This window comes from Felis catus, chromosome C1 (genome assembly GCF_018350175.1).
Source record: "Felis catus isolate Fca126 chromosome C1, F.catus_Fca126_mat1.0, whole genome shotgun sequence".
NCBI lineage: Eukaryota > Metazoa > Chordata > Mammalia > Carnivora > Felidae > Felis > Felis catus.
In genome coordinates this window covers 38646244-38667777 of record NC_058375.1, presented here as the reverse complement: position 1 = coordinate 38667777, position 21534 = coordinate 38646244, and the positions used below count along the sequence as shown (strand labels likewise).

At 46.9% G+C, this 21534-nt stretch overlaps 1 protein-coding gene across 10 annotated transcripts in view; it reads left to right on the top strand.

The window, feature by feature from the left end:
- The window catches only part of LOC101099137 (AGBL carboxypeptidase 4), a 1457496-nt gene that overhangs the window by 1218511 nt on the left and 217451 nt on the right, over nt 1-21534 (top strand). For 6 of the 10 annotated variants that reach the window (XM_023258668.2, XM_023258669.2, XM_045034765.1 and 3 more), the window contains 2 exons: nt 1788-2172; nt 17334-17482. The exons of the other annotated variants lie outside the window; for them this stretch is intronic. In XM_023258668.2, coding sequence (XP_023114436.1) covers nt 1788-2172; nt 17334-17482 — 534 coding nt within the window. The remainder of the gene's footprint in view (nt 1-1787; nt 2173-17333; nt 17483-21534) is intronic. 10 annotated transcript variants of the gene reach the window in all.

The following is a 21534-nucleotide window of genomic DNA, read 5'->3' as shown; positions in this document are numbered from 1 at the left end:
AAGGGTATAGATTTGATAGGAAGCAGAATGTACCAGGTGTACACAGAGGAGTTTGCAGGACCCCGGGCTGGAAGAAAATTTTTGCCTGAGGTTGCATTTCCTTTGATCTGCTTCCCAGGTGGTCTCCTCCAGCCTTCATTTGTCAAGTGAATGTCTTATTCAACAAGCCATATGTTTTTTCAGTACAGTGGGTACCCCAGAGGCAGGGAGGAGAAAGAAGGCTGCCTTCCTCATTGACCATGTTTGGACATCGGACAAAAGGTCAAGGACATTCCCAAAGCATAGTCCAAGAGATGCAGCTGAGTTCAGTTCATAAATTCATTGCACCCCTGCTAGGGGCCTGGCTCTGTGCTGACCCCCGAGGTCATGAAGATTAGGCAGACACAGTCACTGCCCTTGATGTTCTCATAGTGTAGTGACACAGTTATCTTAAGTGATCATTACAATTTTAGCAGATAAGTTCAGCTAAACTAGCAGCACCTTATCCTGATGGATAAAATGACACGATAGGATTCTGTCATGTAACTGAATCTCAGAATCATGTTGTTTTTGTTTCTTTTTTATTAAATACCCAGAAACTTACTGAGAAGTTAAGGCAGGCTTGACCTGACGCAGTTAATTTGTCTGGAATCCTGTGTCCTCAGTTGTCTGCACCTCCCACCAATGCCCGGATCAGGAGAGCTCCTAGCCCTCCTGCCATGAGTGAAGAATTCAGTTGGTCCTGTAACTCCCATTGCCCCTCAATGGAAGCTTTGTCTACTTGAGCTGGAATTTCCTCAGGCAGCCGAAACTCCAGCCCCTAGATAGTCCTGGATAATGTTCTTCTCAATGAACTGTCCTCTGTATACCCACTGTCTTGCTGAGCCTCAGCTTGGCAGGAGCCCAGGGAGAGGCTGACAGATGTGGGGGAAGGGGCCTCGTGCTGGAAGTTGGGCTCTAGGTTCTGGACCTGGCTCTGTCTGCAACTCATCACGTGACCCCAAGCATAGTCCTTCTCCTCTCTGAGCCTCAGTTTCCTCGCCTGGAAAATGAGGGAGTAAAGCTGAAAGGAACTGCCAGTGTTAGCATTCTTTGAACTTTTCAGTTATGTAAACATTTATCAAGCTGCTGCCAAATGCCAGTTCTGAGTAGGCAGTGGAGACACAGAGAAAATAAGGCATGGCTCCTGCCCTGGATTAGAACAGATTAGAGTTCTTAGCATCCTTCCCGACTAAAGCATTCTTGAGGAAAAGGTTACTGGTGGGATGCCCTTTGGTTTTTGTGTGTTGGGGAGGGTAGGTATTTTGTCTTGTTTTGTTTTTTTGTTTTTGCCTTTTATGTTTTTGTTCTCGAAGAGATTTGAGTGGTGACTCCCCTTGGGTGGTTTGGCCTGGCCTGATTTCTCACAGATTCTCCACCAATACACACTGAACGCCCCCACCCCACCCCGTGAGCAAGTCACTGCACAGGCACTGTGGGTGGGGTAGGGGCTGGGGAATCGGGGAGGGTGGTCATGGTATAGTCTGCACCCAGGAGACAGAGTGATGGAATGGAAAAAGCACTGGCCGAGAAACCAGAGTCCTCGGTCTGCCACCATACGACTGTGTGATCTTGGGCAAGACCCTTCCCCGCTCTGAATCTGCCCCATTTGTACAATGAAAGGCTTTGACTAAGTGTTTGCACAGGTTTCTCCAAGCACTGATGTTCTGTGGTTCTGTGATTCTAGGATTGTCTGGGGAAATATTGAGCCGCAGTCCAAGAAAGTCCCAGCTGCCCTTGCCTGAACTGATTCTCGTTGTCCTACACAGAGACCCGAGGGGCGGAAGCCGAGCGAAGTGGCGCATAAGAGCATTGAGGCAGTGGTGGCCCGGCTGGAGAAGCAGAACGGCCTGAGCCTGGGCCACAGCACGTGTCCAGAGGAGGTCTTCGTGGAGGCCTCGCCGGGCACAGAGGACATGGACAGTCTGGAGGACGCTGTCGTGCCCCGGGCTCTGTATGAGGAGCTGCTGCGCAACTACCAGCAGCAGCAGGAGGAGATGCGCCACCTCCAGCAGGAGCTGGAGCGGACTCGGAGGCAGCTGGTCCAGCAGGCCAAGAAGCTCAAGGAATACGGGGCTCTCGTGTCTGAAATGAAGGAGCTCCGTGACCTCAACCGGAGGCTCCAGGACGTGCTGCTCCTGAGGCTTGGCAGTGGTGAGTGCCCCAGCAGGCCACCGACCACTCCATGCGGGGGGGGATGCCTTGCGCAGCCCTTCTTCAAGGAGGGCACAGGGGAGACGTAGGCTCGGGAAGGGCAGGGGCTTGGCTCGGCAGGCACCACGAGGTCGAGCCGCTCCCCTCCCGCAGTGAGTCCGATAAGAGCTTCAGAGTGCCACGGCCTTAGCCACCTACAGCACAGTGGGGAACGCTGAGAGGTGTGGCGCGGAGAACAGGGGCCGACAGAGTATCTGCCACCGCTCATCCATGCATTCGTTCAGTGAGAGGCAATGCCAGGGGTTGTCGGAAACATCTCCACAGCAGTTTCTGTACCGTGAGGAGAACTAGAAATTGCCCTAAGAGCGTGGTACTTAACATGGTACCACGTTAAGTCAGAAAGTGCTAAATGCCACGGGAGGGATATGGATAAAGTGATAGAGTTCAAGGGATGGAGAAGTTGTTTATAACCGAGAGAGACTTCAGGAAGGAGGTGGGCCTTGGAGCAGGCCTTGAAGGGTGGGGGTGTCTCAAGGCACAAGAGGAGGCAGAGGGCAGCAGCCACTGAGGACGAGAAAGCACCCGGAACATGCTAAAAAGAGATACGGCACATGTAGTTTGAGGACAGGCGGTTAAAGACCTTGAAAACCATGCCAGCTTGAAGTGTTGGACTTGTTTGGGAAGGAATGAGAGACGCTGAAAGGCTTGGAGGGTCTAGAGGCACATGACCTTAGGAGGATTGATACAAAGATGTAGAAAACTCCTTTGGTTTGCTCGCAGAAGAACTTGAGAGGATCTTAATGCTGCAAGTGCTAGTAACAAACCAGGTTTTTAGGTTTTCCTGCCTAACGTGGTTTAAAAGTAGGAATCGGGAGATTTGAAAGGTGGCAGCCTTGACAGCAATGAGAAATGACTGCCTAGTAGAGAGAACAAGACGGAAACCCTCTCTCAAACACTAGAATCCAGGATGGTAAAAGCTATAGGCCAGTCACTATTGCAGAAACCAGTGAAACACTGGTTCATAGCCTCCACATCCCCAGAGGACAATCATTAACAACCCCATGTCAGTGTTTTCTGCCTAAACATGGAAGTAATCTAGTCTGCAAACATAAGTTCTATTCCCAAAGTTTAAATCAAATATAATTTTGTACTCAAGAAGGAAGACTTGTGTTATCTAGATAATAGATTTGTATGTAAAGCCTCATTCATTTGTCTTTGATGTTTAGATAAATGTGCTCTTACCCTACCTTACTTATATTTATAGGCACCTTTTATATCGTCAAGTGTGTCCCCAAGGCAGTGTCTCAGTAGATCTTCAGAATGGCTCAGGGAGGCAGCTGAGAGGCCTTTCCCTGCAGTTGTCACAGAGAAGGAAACTGAGGTTAGGACTTACCCAGAGTCTCTGGGGAGGCAGACAGAGCTCATGTCAGACCAAGGGCCCTGACTCCTGGACCGGTAATTTCCTCACCTTCCAACTCTGCCTTGGCCTTGGCCCTTCTCCCAAGTCGTAGCCTGTGACACTAAAGGTCACATGGGGTGTACAACCTAAGGAGATACTAGAATTCTATATAAAAATAAAACCATAAAGAGAAACCCTAACTATAAAATTTGTAAAAGCATTGTTGGTCTTGGAGTGGGGTGGGGATGGGGAAAGAACTGGAATTTTCAGAGAAAAAAAGTGTTTCCCAGTCCTCAAATGAATAATTTTTATTTTCATTGCACTCAATGTGCTACACCTTTTGTAAACTTCTTGTGGGGAAAATGCACACTAACAACAAAAACTCTCCACACGGTTTTCAACTCCTAGGGAAACTGCCTATTTTGTATGATTGTGAACTGAACTTAAGCTCCAGAAACCACTCCAAGCCTCTGGAGCAATAAGACCTACATTTTGCATCATTATATGCCTCTTTAGTCTTAAAACACTTAGACAAACTTGATCTCAGCCATAGTTTCAGTGTGTTGAACTTTCCCAGCTCTCTTACCCCACAGGTCTTAAATGCCATCATAAGGACCAGTGGCTGGCTCTTCCCCGATCAGAGTCACCATTGTCTCCATAGTGGACAGGCTAAATATAAATCAGCGCAAACTACAAGTATGTGTGGAGCACCCACCACCTGCAGTGCCCTGTGCTCTAAGGGTCATGGGCATCCTGGAGCACCACACTGATAGCCCCTGACGTGTGAAAGCTTAAAGTCCATTGATTAGCACTTGTTAAATGGAGAATGATAATGTGCCAAGTTCTAAGACAAACCCACAAGAATATAATAGAAGGGTTTCTACCCTAAGGGGAGTTTGTATATTTTCATGGATATCGTCTAGTCTTTTGGAACCAGCCAGGCCTGGATTCAGACCTAGCTTCCCTACTTCCCAACTCTGGCTTCGGGAAGCTTCTTTCCTTCTTTCCTTCTTCCCTTTCTTCCTTCCTTCCTTCCTTCCCTCCTTCCTTCCGTTACTCACTGGTATCCTGCTGTGTGCCAAGCATTTTGCCTAGCGGTAAGAGTTTAATATATTTAAGATATAGCCCTTGCCTTCTGCCCTTGAAGAGGTCAAAGTTTGATGAAGGAGACAGCCACTGACACAAATATGACAACACAGGGCATCAATGTCACCATAGGGACAAAAGCACATGGGGCTATGGGACTATAGAAGAGGAGTACCCACAGAATTTGGGGAGGCTGGGGAAGAAAGACTTCCTGAAGGAAAGTACATCTAAGCGGAGGCCTGAAGGGTGAATTTTTGTTATCCAGGCATGAGCGAGTGGGTGGGAAGAATGAGGAGCAATCTACACAGAGAGTACCTCTCTGAGCCTTGATGTTCTCATCTGTAAAATGGAAATAATAACATCCCCCTCACAGCCTTGTGACACAGGGCATAGTGCTTATGTTCTGGTTGGTGCTCACTTATTGTCAGCTTCTTTTTCACACCGTTTAGTGGAGGGGCTAAGGAAGGGTCCAGTTTGATTTTTAACGCTCTCTCCCCCTCTACCTCCCCTAACTAGTAATTGGCTATATGACCTTGAGCAGGTTAACTATCTTCTCTACCTGTCAGAGTCTCCTGTTATAGAAAATAAAAGGTTGTGTACATGTATGTATACATATATATACACATACACATACACATACACATACACATATACACTTACACATATGTTCCCTTATTCAGTCAGGCAGCTAACATTGACCATATGCTTTCTGAGCCTAGGGGCCTGGGGAGTACAAAGAAGACTAAGAGGTTGGAAGTTGGGGTGTGGGTAGTGATGGAGGAAAACATGTAAGCATGTAGTTGAAATGCAATATAATGAGTCCTGGGGGAGACACTAGCCTAGCGTTTGAAGGTGGAGCTCTCTTGGTGAGTCTGGGAAGACACCCCTGCTGTAACAGCTCCTCGTCTGTACACACCGTCAAGAAACCGGTAACATGGCAGATAAGAGCCAAAAAGTGACTAAGGCCTTCTTTGTTTCTTGGCTTCACCTGTTCTCTGAAAGCAGCGTCCTGAGCTCTACCATCCTTGAGCCTCTGGGCCTGCCTCAAGCATTGTTCTTAGAGGCCTGTCCTTGCATATTTTCTCCTGTCCACCTTGCCTGGGGACCCAGCTCAACAGCCTTTGTCCGGCTTGAGTGCTGAATCATCTACACCATAACAGGCAGATTCAGAGGCAAGAAAGCCAACAGGTCAAGGATGCTCAGTTTTAAAAGGAAGGCTCCCTGCTCGGAAGAATCATTGCTGACTCCCCCAGCCACTGAGATTCTGCAGGTGGTAGACAGGAAGAGGCAGAGAGCAGGAACCTGGCCCCTTGAGCCTGATGGAGACCTCAGAGTGGTGAATGGCCCTCTAGCAGTCAGGAGTTGTAATGGTGCACCTGGTGGAGGTCGAGGGAGAATGATAGAGGACAGCAGCAAGATGGTATAAGAAGATGTTTCAGAGACTGCCCTGGTGGCTCACTTTTTCATTTGTACATTTATTCTTCTTTCATTCATTCCACAAATACACAGAAGCTGGATTTAATAGGAAAGTCTCAGAAGCTGGATTTAATAGGAAAGAGTCTCTGGAGTCCTGAGAGAGCTTATCTAGGAAATGGACTGGTGTCCTCATGTTGCTGATGAGGAAATAAGCTCAGAAAGTGTCACAGGCCGATTCCCAGGGGTCTCTTGACACCTAGTCCTGTGTGCCTCTCTCTGGGCCCTCACCCACATGGCCTTCTTTAGCCCTTGGACTTCATTGTCATGGATATGGAGGTGACTCCTTGGCCCCTGCCCCTCCCCCCCCAAAGAACATCTTCTCTGTGAAACAGAACTTTCTGTGATCTTAGGATAGGAAGTAGCCCTCTCTGCTCAGAAGGAACCCCACTGTCCTATCCTGAGGGTGTCTCCTCTCAGGGTCTCTGTGACAACATCAAAATTAAATGAGGAAGCAAATGTAAAGAATAAAGCACTGTGACCAGACCAGCATATTGTGTTTAATAAATGCCGGTCTCTTTTTCCTTTTCTGCCCTTTTTTACCCACCCTCTCCCAAAGAAGTAAATGCTGAGGACACACAAAGCACACAGGTAATTCCAGTTGGTAAAGTGCAGATTTATTTGTGCATTTATTCATTACTTACATTCATTCAACAATTATTTATTGAGGGCATGCTTTGTGCCAGGACTGCATTAGGTGCCAGGAATATAGAAACAAACAAGACAGTCTCTTTTTTAAATATTAACAAGTATTTATGCGTAGTATTTATTAAACTGGAGCTTGGCAGACTCAGAATTCCAAGGGCTTGAGGAGAAACACACAGGGGAAAGGCAACTGCAAGGGGGAGCTTTGGCGTAGGAGAAAGAGTAAACCCTTGGGTCTCTCTTGGGTTCTCCTCGGCTACATTCTTTGTCCTTCGAGGTCAAAGACAAAAGCTTAGATACTGTCCTCAGTATTAGCACCAAAAGTGCCTCTCAGATAGTTACATTCATTTTGGTGTGACTCAGGGAATGTTAGTCCAGCTAAAGCTGGAAAGGGCTCTGTGAGGAATAGAGAGAGGAGGGTGTAATCGCTGCCTCCGAGATGCACACACAATCCAGAGGGGAGCACAGACCCGTACACCACAGGACACCAAGCAGAACAAAACAAGTGCTGTGATTGCACGAGGTAGGCTTATAATGGTTTTAGATTTGGGGTGTGCTTTGTCAGGGAATGTAGGTGGATATGATAAATTCTGGCCAGAAAGAGGCATAGATAATAAGCATAATAAGAGTAATTCACATATGTGTGACACTTCACAGGTTTCAAAGCACCTTGACATTTTTATGTCATTGGACTATTGCGATAGCCTTATTGCGCGGCCAGGTAAGGTTGATTATCTCCATTTGAGCGAGGAGAAGCAAAAAGAAGAGATAACGTCCCTGTTGGCCAGATCACAAGCTGGTTGAAATTTTTGAAGGGGAAAGCCATTGTGGTCTGCAAATCTGTCTTGGCTCTTTAGAGCTAGGTTTCTATCACCTCTGTTCCCCTCTGGGCTCATGCCTTGTGTTCTGTCCAAAGTCCGTTAAAATACCAGCTTTGATCTTTAAAATCCTTTGCAGTCCGAGCTGGATTCTTTAAGCACAGGTCTCTGATGGTGCCTTTGAAAAGGCAGCTAATGTCAGCCAAATGCCTCCTGCTGGCCTTACCCCTGTGCTGGAGGCAGCCTGGGCTTTGGCAACAGATATTACTTGGGTTTGAATCTCAGCTCTCTGGTTCAGTACCCATGCAACTTCAAGTAAATGACTGAGCCTTTCTCAGCCTCTGTTTTCTCCTCTTTGAGATGGATATCTTAATGCCTACCACATACCAGGAGAGCCAACTTGGTCATTAAGAGCCTGCATGGGCCCAGAGGTCTGGAATACTGGGGTTTTGAACCCTGGCTTTTCCATGGTCTGATTTGTTACCTTGGGCAAGTTACTTAATTTTCTGGGCCTTAGTTTCCTCATCTGTAAAGCAGAGTCAATGGTAATAGTAACCATTATGGTTCTTATGAGGATTAAGTGAGCAAATGCATGTTAAGACCTGTGTCCAGGGGCTAGCACATAGTCAGTGCTCAGTGGGTCCAGCATATATGATGTAGGATCATTTGAGGATACATGTGGGATAATGTTTGTATGATGCTTGGCATATCATAGACTCTTCATTGTCCTGCAGCAGAACACAGGTACGGTTGTCTCCTGGAGATTGCTACTGCCTCTTGTAAGTCCTCCAAAATCACATTTGAATAGTCCATTTTACAACTTTGCCCGGCCTTGATCTCAAGCTTACTGGTGTGTAGTTTATATAATTCTCCCTCCACTCACTTTTCCTAGGCAGAATTCCATCTTCCCATCCCCAGTCCTCAACCACTCCTTTTGACCCCCTCAATCCTTCAGATTAGCACTTCATGGCTCAGTTTCCCCTTTGCCAGGGCTCTCCTTCTGGGGCCTGTTCATCTCAGGACACTTTTCCACCTCCTTCAGCCTCAGTGTGTTCTCACCAATAAGCAGGAACACTCACAGAAGTTGGGTACTGAGGGAGGCCGACGAGGATGGGTTTGTGTATCCCCATTGCAAAGGTGGATCCATAGGAGATCCGCAAGCTGCCAGCTGCCTCAGTGGATGGTGGAGCGGGGCCAAAACCACTGTGCCCTGTGCCTCCTCAACTTGGATAACAGGAAAAGATCTAGCAGTGAGAACTGGAATTGTTTCTCTTAAAGATATAGGTTATCTTCTCTACTTTGAAGGGCCTTTTGCACCACTGACTGAAAGATTATCCACAATTCCTCCCAGATTGTTTTAAGAACAGATTTCAGAGTGGCAGGACACTTCAGAACCCTCCTTTTTCTCCCTGGAGTTCATTTTTCTGGGGGGCTGAGAGATAAGTCCAGGCTGTCCCTCTGTTACCTGCTTGGAGAGCCAGAACACGTAGGAGCTGCTGGACTTTTCTTCACTGCCAGAATAGGAATGTGCTTTCCTCTTAGAACAAGGCTTTGCCTGATGGTCATTGACTTTGGTGTGGCTGTGTGGCAGGCTTGTTCCCTGCTGGATTTGCCAATCGGAGGAAATGGAGGTAGGAAAGGGCTCCTTACAGACAAGAGCTTGCCTCTCTGAACATCTGCTTTGGGCTTGACATTAGGTGCTTGTCATATTTAAAACAGCCTCTGCAGTAGATAGGATCATCAACTGAGGCCCGAAGAGTAGGCTCAGAGAGATTAAGTAGCTTTCCTGAGGCTACACAACCAGTAGATGGTGAAACCAGCTTTCAAATTGAGGCCTATCTCCCTTTTCCATCCACCAGGTAGGCCGAGCCCACAGGCACCCAGACCCTGTGTTTCTACAGCGGCCGTGTCACTCCTGCCTTCATGATTAGACCTCCTTTGTGTGCTGCAGTGGATTCTGGGACTGATGAACCCTTGAGCTATTGGATGGAAGTAGTTTTTATAGAAATTATCTCTTTAAATGAGAGCCCAGTCCAACCCCTCACCCCCATCTTGTAGATGGGAAAACTGAGGACTAGAGAGGGGCCAGGACATGCCTAGGCAATATGGAATCTGAACAAATTCATCATAATGAAGCAGCAGAAGGTTAATATTGAGCCAAGATGGATGAATGGAATCATTCTGGTCACCAGGGTTCTACAGGGCCCAGAGTCTGGCCATACTCTCTCTCCATTACTGTTCCAGGCAGCTGAGTTTGGTTGGAGGTAATTCTTAAAGTTGCAGCACCCTAGTCCTATAGGGAGTCCCAGAATTCACTTAGTGTACCCTCCCACACAGGACAGGAAGCCTTGTGTAGCCTCCTTGCCTCCTGGAACATCCCTCTAGACACAGGAAGCTCACTCACTGCCTTCCAGTGCAGCCCATTCCATTATTGGATGGTTCTGACTGTAGGGAAACATATTTGTACAAGAACATTTATTAGACTCTTCCTTTGTCCCAGGCCCTATGCTGGGCACAGGGAAATCAAATAGCTAAGACCCTGGAACTGCCTTAAAAAGTCACAGTCTCATCAGCAGATGGGTAGAATCCAGTGTGAGCCTTGCTGTGCTCCTGGGCTCTCCGGGCACTGGAAGAAGATATAGAGGAAGGCTCAGGAGATAACGGGGGCAGGGGTACCGTAGGTGGCTGGGGAAGGCCCCCAGATGAGGAACTAGTTAGGTTCACCCAAAGGAAGAGGAAGAGAACAATACCTCAGGCAACAGGACAGCCTGAACAAAGACTTGGCGTTAATGAGAGAAGCTGACTCTCTCAAGTAGGTTCTGGCTGGACCGCACGGTGAAGAGATAGATAGGAAGGAGTGCGTGTCTGGCAGGGCAGACTCATGCTGTTCTGCACATTCCTGCCGTTTGGATGCTTATCTGGGCCCAGATGGTTGGGTGGAGAAGGAAGTGGTAGAACCACAGATGAAGAACCAACCCAGTTTTGACTGCCCCACCAGCTGGCGGAAGATAGGCTCAGAGCTCCTGGGGGGTGAGATGAATCCTGGGGACACTCCCTCATCCTGCCCCCCATGGAGTTCTTCACAGACTGCTCCCCCATGCCCCAGGAAGGTCAGAGATGAACTGAGGGTCTCACAGAATGGGTATTACGTGACAAGCCTGTGAAATCTGAAAAGTGCAGTTAGCTGAGGAGGTGTAGAGTAGTGGAAAGAGCGGGTCTTTGGAGCTAACAGCCCAGAATTGGAGTACTCACCCCCTGTGCAACTTTTGGCAAATTATTTTACCACTCTGAGCCTCTACAGAGATAATAAGATCCGTTTTTCAGGACTTCCATGAGGATTAAATTCTTTCATTCAACACATGTTCAATGACTGATGTGCACCAGAGACATTGTACTGGGTGCTGGGGAGATAGCAGTGAGCCAAGGTCCATGGCTGACCTTGGAGTTGCCATCTAGCCAGGGTGATATGAAACAAATAATTACTTGACATCAGTGTGAAAAATACTGCAGAGATTTTTTTTTAAAAAGAGATTTTGACATAAGGCATATAACAAAGAAGATGTTCAGTAGGCGTTGGTCAGTTTCGCAGAGACAGGCAAATAAGTCATTTGAAATAGGCATCTGCAGTTCCTCAGAGTGGGACCCCCATGACTGGGAACCTGGGCCCTTGCCTGCCATGCCTTGCTGGGTTTCTGCCCCATGGTGAGGGGATGCTCACAGGTCCTTCCCAGCTCTGCTGCTCTGTGGTTCTGACTCCCAAGGAGGAGACCCCACTGTGGGGACATCGATGTGAGCCGCAGGGACTTGCCAATCTGGTATTGAAGGCTCTACAGGCTTCTCCTGCCTCTCCCCAGCAAAGCCTGCTCCAACCCTCACTCACAGAAGGCATTGGGAAAATCAGGAGTGAGGGGGAGAAGGACCCAAAGAGCCACTATTTACTGTGATCCCATCCCCTGCCTGACTGCCCCTCCACCTTCCCCAGACCTCGTCACACATCAGTGCTCCAGCCAGAGCTCACCTCTTCCCTGAAGCTTCCCAGGGTCACCAAGTCAGTAGTGACCTTTCCCTCCCCAGACTGGTGGACTTGTGCAGATCGTTAGGCTGCCAACTTCCTGGCTGGTCAGGGAGCCTTGATTATGTGCCACTTGCCTTCACTGGATGGGGATAACTCCTCGCCCAGCCCTTTGCTCCCAATGAGTTCCTGCCCATCCATCTTCCAGACCCCAGCACACAAGTATGTGGCTGTTTTTCTGAAGCCCTCCTAGCGTCCTCCAGGTGGAGCATCCCTTCCTTTGCTTTTGTTCCCAAGTCTTCATCCTTACCCTTGTCAACCACATGGAGTGGTGACCTGTTGCCTGTCTTTTGTCACCACTGGGCTGTGAGCCAATCAGGGCCATCTAGCCTAGTACTGGCACTTAATAGGTGCTTAGTAGATTCTCACTGAAGGAATGAGACCAGATAGGTCCCCACCGTCACTGGAAGCATAAATATGGGGCAAAAAAAACACAGATGCCCAGATGTGTAGTGACAATAGCAGGTGAAAGTGGCCGATACCTTTCGTGAAGAAAATGATAGGGCGCATAGGGATCCGCCTGCCCAGCTCTGGACCGTGTCCCCTGCCTCTTTCCAAGGCTCTTGTGCACCTCCTTCACTGTTGCATAGCTCTTCCCATGCTTAAGTCTTTAAACAGAGTGGAATCCTCCTTCTTCTACCCAATCCAGTGTGCCTCTGTGCCACAGTAGGTGTTCCGAATGCATGTAAGAATTTTGACTTGATTGACTTTGCATTTAGGAAGAAACTGGAATTATACCTGTAGCAGAGACACTTCCTGTTCACTGGCAGAAGTAAATGGAAGGATTAAGTATGTTTTAAGAAAAGTCTAATATTATTAGCCCATCTGTTACTCAGAAATGGTATCTACTGTTCAAACATAGACACATATTTTGAAGAAATGGATGACTTCTGAACCTCCTGGAAGTCACACAAGCATTCACTTTTTAGAAAGTTTTCAAGAAGAACAGCATTAGTCTAATTTAAGCCAGACAAAACCAGAAAGATATAATTTCGTTTATTCGTTGTGCCAATGTTTATCAAGCCGCTTTCTCTGTGCCATGATTCCCATTTTATGGAAGAGGCCCCTGGGGCTTAAAGAGGTCAAATAAATAACAGAACCTGGACTTGCACCTGGTTTTCTAACTAAATCCAGTGCTTGTCTGTCAAATCACAGCTATTTGTATGCAAAGAAATGGAGTTTCACATGTAAAATTCTCAACTTCTCCAGAACTGGGGCATGCTGTATTTTCTCCGGGTCCCCAGTGCCTTACAGGGCCCAGATCTGGGTATGCGTTCAGGGATTGCATACTGAATGGGTTCCTGAATGACTGAATGAAAAGACAAGTGCTACCTTTTATGCTTTTGTAAAAGCTTCCCTTACCCAGCTGTGAGAGGCTTCTCTTCATGGAAGGTGTATTTTCCCCAAAATAAACCTGAAGTAGATCAAAGGGCCTTTTTTTTTCTTTTTAATTCCTACTCTTCCCACAAAGTGAAAAAAGTTCCTTTGTTACTTAAAATATCTGCACCAGATCGTACAATGCTGTCTCTTAGCACAAGTGCTTATTATTGTGGCTAATTTGGTCACATGTGTTTGAAGGAGAACAATGCCTCAGAAATTTTTAAAAGCAAAACAGCAATCTGAGGCATTTGTTGTAATGAGATGTAAATTGCCAACATCGGTAGTAGAACCGGCTAAAATTTGCAATGAAATGTTTTCTCCCCCCTCCCTTAAATTAAAAGCACTAGAGGCCCTCCCTCTTCTCCCCAAAGAAATCATACGCTTTTTTTTTTGTTCCTTTTCTCTTGGATTCTGTAATACGGAACACCCTGCTTTATTCCCGGATTCATTCTTTTGTTTATCTGCCATTTCCTGATCCTCTGTTTTGTGCCTGCCTCGGTGCTGGACTCTTCCAGAGGCATTATCAGCTTGCATGGTGGCTATTGGTAATCCACATTTTGCAGGTAGGAAAGCTGAGGCACAGAGAGGTGAGGTGATTTGTCTGAGGTTATGCAGCTGTGATTTACCCCCAGTTCCCTTGAGGAACCCCTTTCCAAGATGTGCCTCTGCCCTCCAGGCTGAGGCTGAGGAGCCAGGTACCTTCTGTGTACAGTACTGAAGACGGGGCAGCTGCAGAGAGCAGTACTGACACCTTGCAGCCTCCGGATGCTCCACGGTGCTGACGGACAATGGGAGGAAATAGTTTTCCCTGGGAGCCAGAAGATCCCAGTGCAGCAGTCCCTGAGGAGATCAGCATGAGCCCGAGGGAGTGTGGGTGTGCCGTGGAGTGCCAGGACGGACTCTGTGCACCGAGGCCATGGTTTAGTGGTGGGCTAACTGAAGCACCCAGGAATAACTTGTGTATGAAGGAGGTGGAGCAGGGGTGAGCACTGTTTACCGAGTACCCAGTCCGCACCAGACTCTGGGGTAATCATTTCATATGTATGGTCAACTCACTGAATCTTCAGTCTCGCCAGGTCTCTGTTGTCATTGCTTCTTTCAAGTGAGGCCACAGGGCCAGGAAGGTTAAGTAATCATTAATGTGGAAATTACCTGTTGAGGGTAGAATGTGAACCAGACACTGCTGAGCCCTGGTCTCTGAAATAAGAAGACACAGTCCCTGCCTGGCCTCAAGCCTCAGCATCTAGTGGGGGGGGACAGAGCTCACCCACCTGAGGAAGCTTACAACTCACCTAAAGAGTAAATGGGGAATCCAGAATTTAAATTCCAGACTCTGACTCCAAATTCCAAGCCAACAGGTGGAGAGAACAGCTTCCTCCTTTTGAAGAGATGGAGGAGGTAGCATTTGAGTCAGGCCTTGAGGTCCTGGTGGAGTTCAGCTAGGTGGGCATCTGTGGGGTAGACTGATCCGACAGCAGGAGGGACACAAGCACAGACTGGGAAGCTGGAAGGAATGGTGTATGCATGGGGAAGGCCAGGCTGGCACTTTGGAGTGGAGTCCGACTGGGAGGTTGGGGTGGGGATGTGGCAAGGGGGCAGCAGAGGATGGAGCCAGAGAAGCATCTCTCAACCCTCGGTCCTCATGTCCCTTATATGTCCCTCTGTAGCCATCGGAATCGTCCATTCTGTCAGCAGTTTCCAATTTCTACTTGACAGACCTAAGTTCTACTTTGTGGGCTGCCAAAAGGTCACAGTAGTTTAAGAACAGCTCCCACCCACCCTAGCCTGTACCCCCAAGCACCTCAACTGGGCAGCAGGATTTTGTTTCAGAACCTTTGCCCTGGCCTGTTTAAGTCCCTGCCCACCCCTCCACCCCCAACTCTCTCCCCTCCTGTCACAAAGAATTTACTGAGAGCCTGCAATGTGCCAGCCAGTGCTCTGGCTGCCAAGACTGCACAGAGAATAAAACTTTGCCCCCAAAGAGCTTCACAGTCTAATGCGGACAACAGATTGGCAGATGATTGCAGACAGAATTTGCTGGAAGTATTTACAAAGTAGAGACTCCCCCTACCTGGTGGTGATCAGAGCAAGGCCTCACAGAGGGGACTCCTAAGCTCCATTCCTGGCAGGCAGATGAGGTGGCATTATGCAAGGCCGAGACTTCCAAGGCATAGAGGCCGGGACAGCATGGCATATGGCCCCTCTGCAGAGGTGAGTATCAGGTGAGAACAAGAATTGAGCACCAGGGGTAGAGAGGAGGCTGGTTGTTCCGGGCCTTACGGAGGCTACAACGTATGACCTAATTTTGAGGGTAACTAGGAAGGAAGGTGCTAAGCAAGGAAGGACATGGTTTCAAGGAGATCTCTTTGGCAGCCATTGTGGAGATGGGTGGGGGAGAACCTGACTAAAGTCAGAGCTGAACTGGAGTCATTCTCTTGTCCAACATCTTCCTCTCCTAGGAGGAAAAAGAGACTTTAGAGGAGGGGCACAATCTTGCCAAAGATGACCTGTGAGCCGGTGGCTACAGGGACCTCATCTTCTCAGCCCATCCCCTTTTCCTGTTGGTGAATGTCAGAGCAGGAAGGGACTTCAGATGCCAACTGGGCCATGCCCTTTAGGGGAAACTAGAGTAATTACCTCTGCCCTGATCTCAGAAAAGATCAAATGCTCCACTTGAGTTTGTATCTCAGAAATTCAACCTGAGATCTCACACAGAGAGAAGAGAGACTTTGGCATCTGCTTCTGAAACTGTAGAAGTATTCATTCATTGTTGTCATTCTTTAATTCATTTAGCAAACATTCAGAGACCAGGTACTCAGTGCCAGGTGCTGGGGGCAAAGAGAAGAGTGGGACCCCGGGCCCAGCCCCTACATACATCACACAGTGTTAGGAGATGCCCTCAGCACGGTTCTGATGCTGTCTGTCCTTCACTCTGCCAACGTCTGCATCTACAATTCACTCACCTGCGGTCACACAATTAAAACAGCAGAGCCAGACATAGGACCTAACCTTGCTCTACCATGATGAACCATTTTTTTTCATCAGCACTCTTTTGCTTCCCAGCCATGTTGCATTCTGCTTTGTACAAGGCTTATGCTTGCATCCTTAGAGACTACAGAGATTCTGTCTTGCAGATGGTAGCTGCCAGCAACTCAGGAATGATATTCTTGTTCTGGGAAGCCCTGTCATGAGGAATTTTAGTAACAAAATCACCAATACCTTCTCTACCACCAGCCAAAGTCTGGGGTGTGGCAGTTGAGCATAGAATTGGAACCAGATTGTAATTTAGTGTATAAAGAGCTCCTTATCAGGCGATCCACATAGTTAGGATAAGGGAAGATTGGACCTTGAAATTCATTGGTTACTTCAGGTATAGGCATAGCCCAGGGGGACCCACTATAGCAGTAGCTAACTCCCAGATCCCAGGCAGCTCAAGAAATGTTTGTGTCGGGAACATTTCCAGGGTACTGAGCTCTCCATTGGCCTTTGGAGTTGCTCTCCTGCAAAAGTTAATCAAGTCATTCAGCCTTATTTACTCACTTTCATCCTGTTTCTCTGCCCTTTGGTAATCAAGACACAATAGGTGATTTAAAAAATAGTCCATCATTTTAAAAAGCTTAATGGAGAAGAAAAAATACTCCCCTTAGAAACCACCACCATTTATCTAGCTTCCTTTCACTGTTTAAACTGCGCGTAATTTGTGTTGATTGCATTAAAATAGAAATCAGGGTAGCTGCTAGATCAGGCAATCAGAAGCTTAATCTGTATTGTATTTTAATTTCTTGGTTGAAATGCTCCTGTCTAGGTAGATACTAGGTCTTAGGGAGAGGGAGGCCTTTGCATTTGTCCCCACTGCTTTCCTAACCTCTGTTCTTAGGCTGTGGCCCGCTCCACTGCAGGCTGCAGAAGTGGGGTTTTAGCAAATACACACTTTGCATATTGCAGCGATTGCCACCCCTTGTGCCCCCCAGTCTTAACAGGACCTCTTTTTCTGACCAGGAAGTTGATTCCCCTGCATTTCCATTCAGACAATGACACCCTCAAAGACCACTTCTCATTCATACTTAATTAGAGTCTTGTTCATTCTTGTCTTCCAATTTCCTACTTTTTCCCTTGTGACGTTCATATCTCATATTATTTTCAAGCCTGGGTTTAAGTGTAGTCCAACGGAAAAAATAAACCAGCATATTTATTTTGTGCCACTGTGTGCTGATAGATGCGTAGTTAAAAATATTTGCCTTTTATTGTCCTTGGAGTTCTAGACAGATCTCTTTTCTTAACTGCCTAGGTCCCGCCATTGACTTGGAAAAAGTAAAGTCAGAATGTCTCGAGCCCGAGCCGGAGTTACGGAGCACTTTCAGTGAGGAAGCAAATACGTCGTCCTATTACCCCGCTCCTGCACCTGTCATGGACAAGTATATCCTAGACAATGGCAAGGTAGTGTTTCAAGCTCAATATCCATTCCCTGCAAGTGTTTGTTAGTCAGAGTGACGATGGAGAGTTTGGTGGGAGCTTCCTGAGACACAGCGTGGCCACTTGGCCTCCTGGCCCGGGCCTCAGTAACTATTTCCAGAGTTCTTGTGTTGTAACTAGTGGAGCTAAACTGGGACTTGTTCTTTTTCTCTTCCCTTTTTTTTTTTTTTTAAATACTGGGCCAAAGCAAGTATAAAACTAAACTGACGTTTTAAATAGCTTAGTAGTGAGAAAGATTTAAAAAGGCAGGGTGGTTTGATGAAACTTGTCCTACCCTCCTATAAAAACCAGACACAAAATTTATAAGGTGTACCAGAAATACACCTGAATGACAGAGAACAACTCAATATGTATCTGTTCACCATTCGCGAAGTATCTATGTGTTCTAAGCCCTGTGCTAGATGCCAAGGATAAACTGGTAAATGAGAAGCGCTCCTTGTCCCTAAGCTGTTTCCAAGCTGTATATTTCAAACAGTGGTTAGGCCACAGTCCTAGGACCACATATAACTTCTCAGATTTTCTTGTAAGGCTATTGGAAAAAAAAGTCATGAAAGAAAACTTAAGCATTATTAATTCTATTAGTACAAGGGGTGAAATCTAATGGAATAGCCTTTGGAAGTCTTAAAGTCACGTGTCATAGCAGCTGGGCAGGGAGAAAATGTTCTAACATCCTTCTGATATCCAAATGGATTCATCTTGGAAGAAGTATATTGGAGCCCTTTGTCTAGGCACTGGTCAAATTCAGTTTTAGTGTTATATTTCTGCCACCCTGGCATACAGTACAGACATCACCTCTCATTCTCCCCAAAGAATCATCTGTGTCAGTCTGTTTTTCTTGCCTCGTGCTTCAAAAGGTCTCTGTTTATCCAGTATTGTTCCCCAGTGGGCTGATGAGAAAGAAAAGGTTGTTTTATTTGGGTTTGTCCAGATATATCCTTGCAACTGGCCAGATTGAGGCAAAAAACAAATATTGTCAGCTGAGGAAATGAAACCTGTTAGTCTTTAGGGCTCTCTTGGATATGCTGCCATTCCCTCATCTCCCACCGAGCACTTCCTCCCCTGCAGAGGCAGAACTGATGGGCCAGGTCATCGCCCATTCTGTCTTGACTTGCTCCAGCCAACAGGCTTTAAAAGTCTGCTTTGCAGGGGAGAGGTGGCATGCCAGAGTGGAAATAGGCAGTCGGGAACCCGAATGCTGAGCATAGCTCTGTCTCTGTCCTTTCTGTGTAACTTTGCTCGGGTGGATCTTTCTCTTGGCTGGGCCTCAGTGCCCCGATCTGTGCGAGAAGGGATGGATTCATGCTCTCCATGGGCCCGTAGTCACTCCAGCTGTGTATCTAAGTTGGGTGAATCTTCCCCAATTGAAGATAAAGAAAAGAAAGGACCATTCTGTGTTTGTTGATTCCTTTTTAGTGACGACGGCACTGTATGGTGACTAGAGACTTTTTCTTAAAGTAGCTTCCAAGAGAACACTATTTCTCTCTTCCTTTGAAAACTGATGGACAGTTTCTGAGCATTCTGGGGGCCTCTTTTGCAAAGGTATCATTTTTCCATTTCCAGAAAATGGGTGTCTCAAACCTCACTTAATGTTTCCCTGGGAGTTGCACAACAAATCTTGAAATTGCCAGTATTGTTTTTTCATTGGTTGTTGCCAACGTGTTGCTGTAAAACTAACCTGACTTTTGTTTGCAACTAATTTGAAGCTCGACAGAGAAATTTATGAAGGGAGAGGAAAGGAAGTGGACAGACTAGAAATGGATGGCAGCTTCCCAGAGCAGCATTCCCTCGTCCTCATTGTTCTTGGCTCTGCTATCCTTTCTGACCCTCTCTTCTCTCTGCCTGCATGAACAAAAGCCTTAATCTCCGCAAAGCCTAGAGCATTAGAATGGGATCCACTTCCTAGTAGGAAACTAGTTTTGTCCTACAAAACATTTCACAAAGCCATTTTTTGATCAAGTCCCATCCTGCCAGATGCCATATTTTTAAAACCTCCCTTGACACATAAGGCTAACATTACGGTCAAATAGTTAACAATGGTTTATGTGTATAATAGGGCTTGCCGCAAAAGTTATTTTCTGATTTTGATAAAGTTCATTGCTTTTCTTTATTTCAAAACCTCATTGAATCCTAGAGCTGCAAAGACTATTAAAGTTTACATAGTCTAATTTATAAATGGCATAGTTGGGGAAGCACATCCAGAGAAGGGCTCCTCTGTAATTATAGAACAGGCTAGAAACAAACAGGTAGGAACTGGAAGGCAGGTCTCCTGGTTCCCAGGCCAGTGCTCTTTCCAGTCTATTCTGCTCCATCTCTGAAAACTGGGCATTGTTCCAGGTGACCCTTATTTTGCTGACCTCGGGAGCACTTGTCCCAACATATACCTGTGATTGGTCTTACCCAGAGCCATTTCTTTCTGTGCTGTAAAGCTGGCCTTGTACTCAAGTTCATGTCAGAAAATATTTTCTTCTCTAAGGAAAAGCAGCTCATCAGAACTGAAAGCCTGTGCCATTAAAACATATTAAATGTGCCCTTCTGTTTCTCCTGTTTTGTGTTCAGACTAGTCCTGATCATTTTGAACGGGACCAAAGAGGCAAAGCCTCAATGCGTCCCCATGGAGATGTACTGTGAAGGACTGAATCAGGTGGTGAAGGCTCACAGAAGGCTAGAAATTCAGAGGGGATAGAACTTAGCCATGGAGAGTGAAAGAGTGTTTCCTGGATTTGGGACTGGGGCTTGGAAGATTAGCAGGCTTAAGAAGACATAGGCGAAGGCATTCATTTCTGGACAGGGGAAAGGCATCAGTGGAGACATAGCTGGGGGGTGGGTTGGGGGTGTGCTGTCCTCCTGACGTTTTATTCATGTTATGTCATATAATCCTCAGAACAGCTTTTTGCGTTAGGTGGTGTTCTGCCTGTTGTCCATCTGAGAAAAGTGAGACTCAGGTAAAGTGACTAGCCGATTGCCACCTAGGGCTGAAGACTCCAGCACCCCCTTTTCTGTTACCACATACTGAAAGTAGAAGGAAATGCAGGAGTTTGCAAGCTTCATCATGATGGCCATAGCAGGAGAATAAAGGCTAGCAAGTTGAATGGAAAGAGGATTCTGGAGGGCCTCTAAAGATGACTGGGGAGGTTAGATTGATGTGATAGGAAAGAGGGAGCCATTCAAGATTCCAGAGTGTTCACACAGAAACACGGAGTTGAAAGACTATGGAAGTAATCTAGTCAAAGAAGGAAAGCTGTGTTTTAGGGAGACTAATCTGGCAGTGTTTATAGGGTGAGTTGAAGGGAGCAGGGACCAGAGGCAGGAAGGCCAGCCCATGGCTTCTTCTGGATTCCCTGTCTGCCGTAGTGACGTGCAGTGAGTGCCGGCAGGGGAAGTGGCTGGGCCAGCACAGAGGAAAACTCAAAAAGAAACCTCATGGAATATAGATATGTTAGATAGGCTATGTGTCCACCACGTTGGCACCACTGTGACACTGGCAGCAGCAGAAGGCCTGGGGAACTTGGGCTCTAGGGCCATACAGATTTGGGTCTGAATCTTGACTCCAAAATTTACTGCTGGTATGTCTTACGGAAAGTAATTTAGTCCTTCTGAATCTCTATTCGTGTCTGTAAAGTGGGAATAATAACTGCTACCTATTTCCATGTCTTAAGGTCATTATGAGGATTAGATAAATTGAGGGTACAATACCTGGTTCATTATAGGTACTCAAAAAATATTAGTGTCCCCCTTCTCTAGCAGAACATGGGCTAAAATGACTGTCACCTCTCTTTTAAGAATAGTAAATTAAAAGGTTATAGGAAAGCAAGGCCCAAGGTGGAAAAGAGCAGAAATCCTTGAAAAACGGACGCTGTCTTCCATTCTAAGGTTTTCTAATTCTGAATTTAATCTAATTCAAATTCCTTGTTTCCCCCTTATCTCAGGAAGCTTGTGAGGTAGCTTCAGAGTGTCATCAGAGGGAGGTGACTTGGGGCCCAGCAGGGAGCAGCAGGAAACTTGTCCCCAGCATGCCT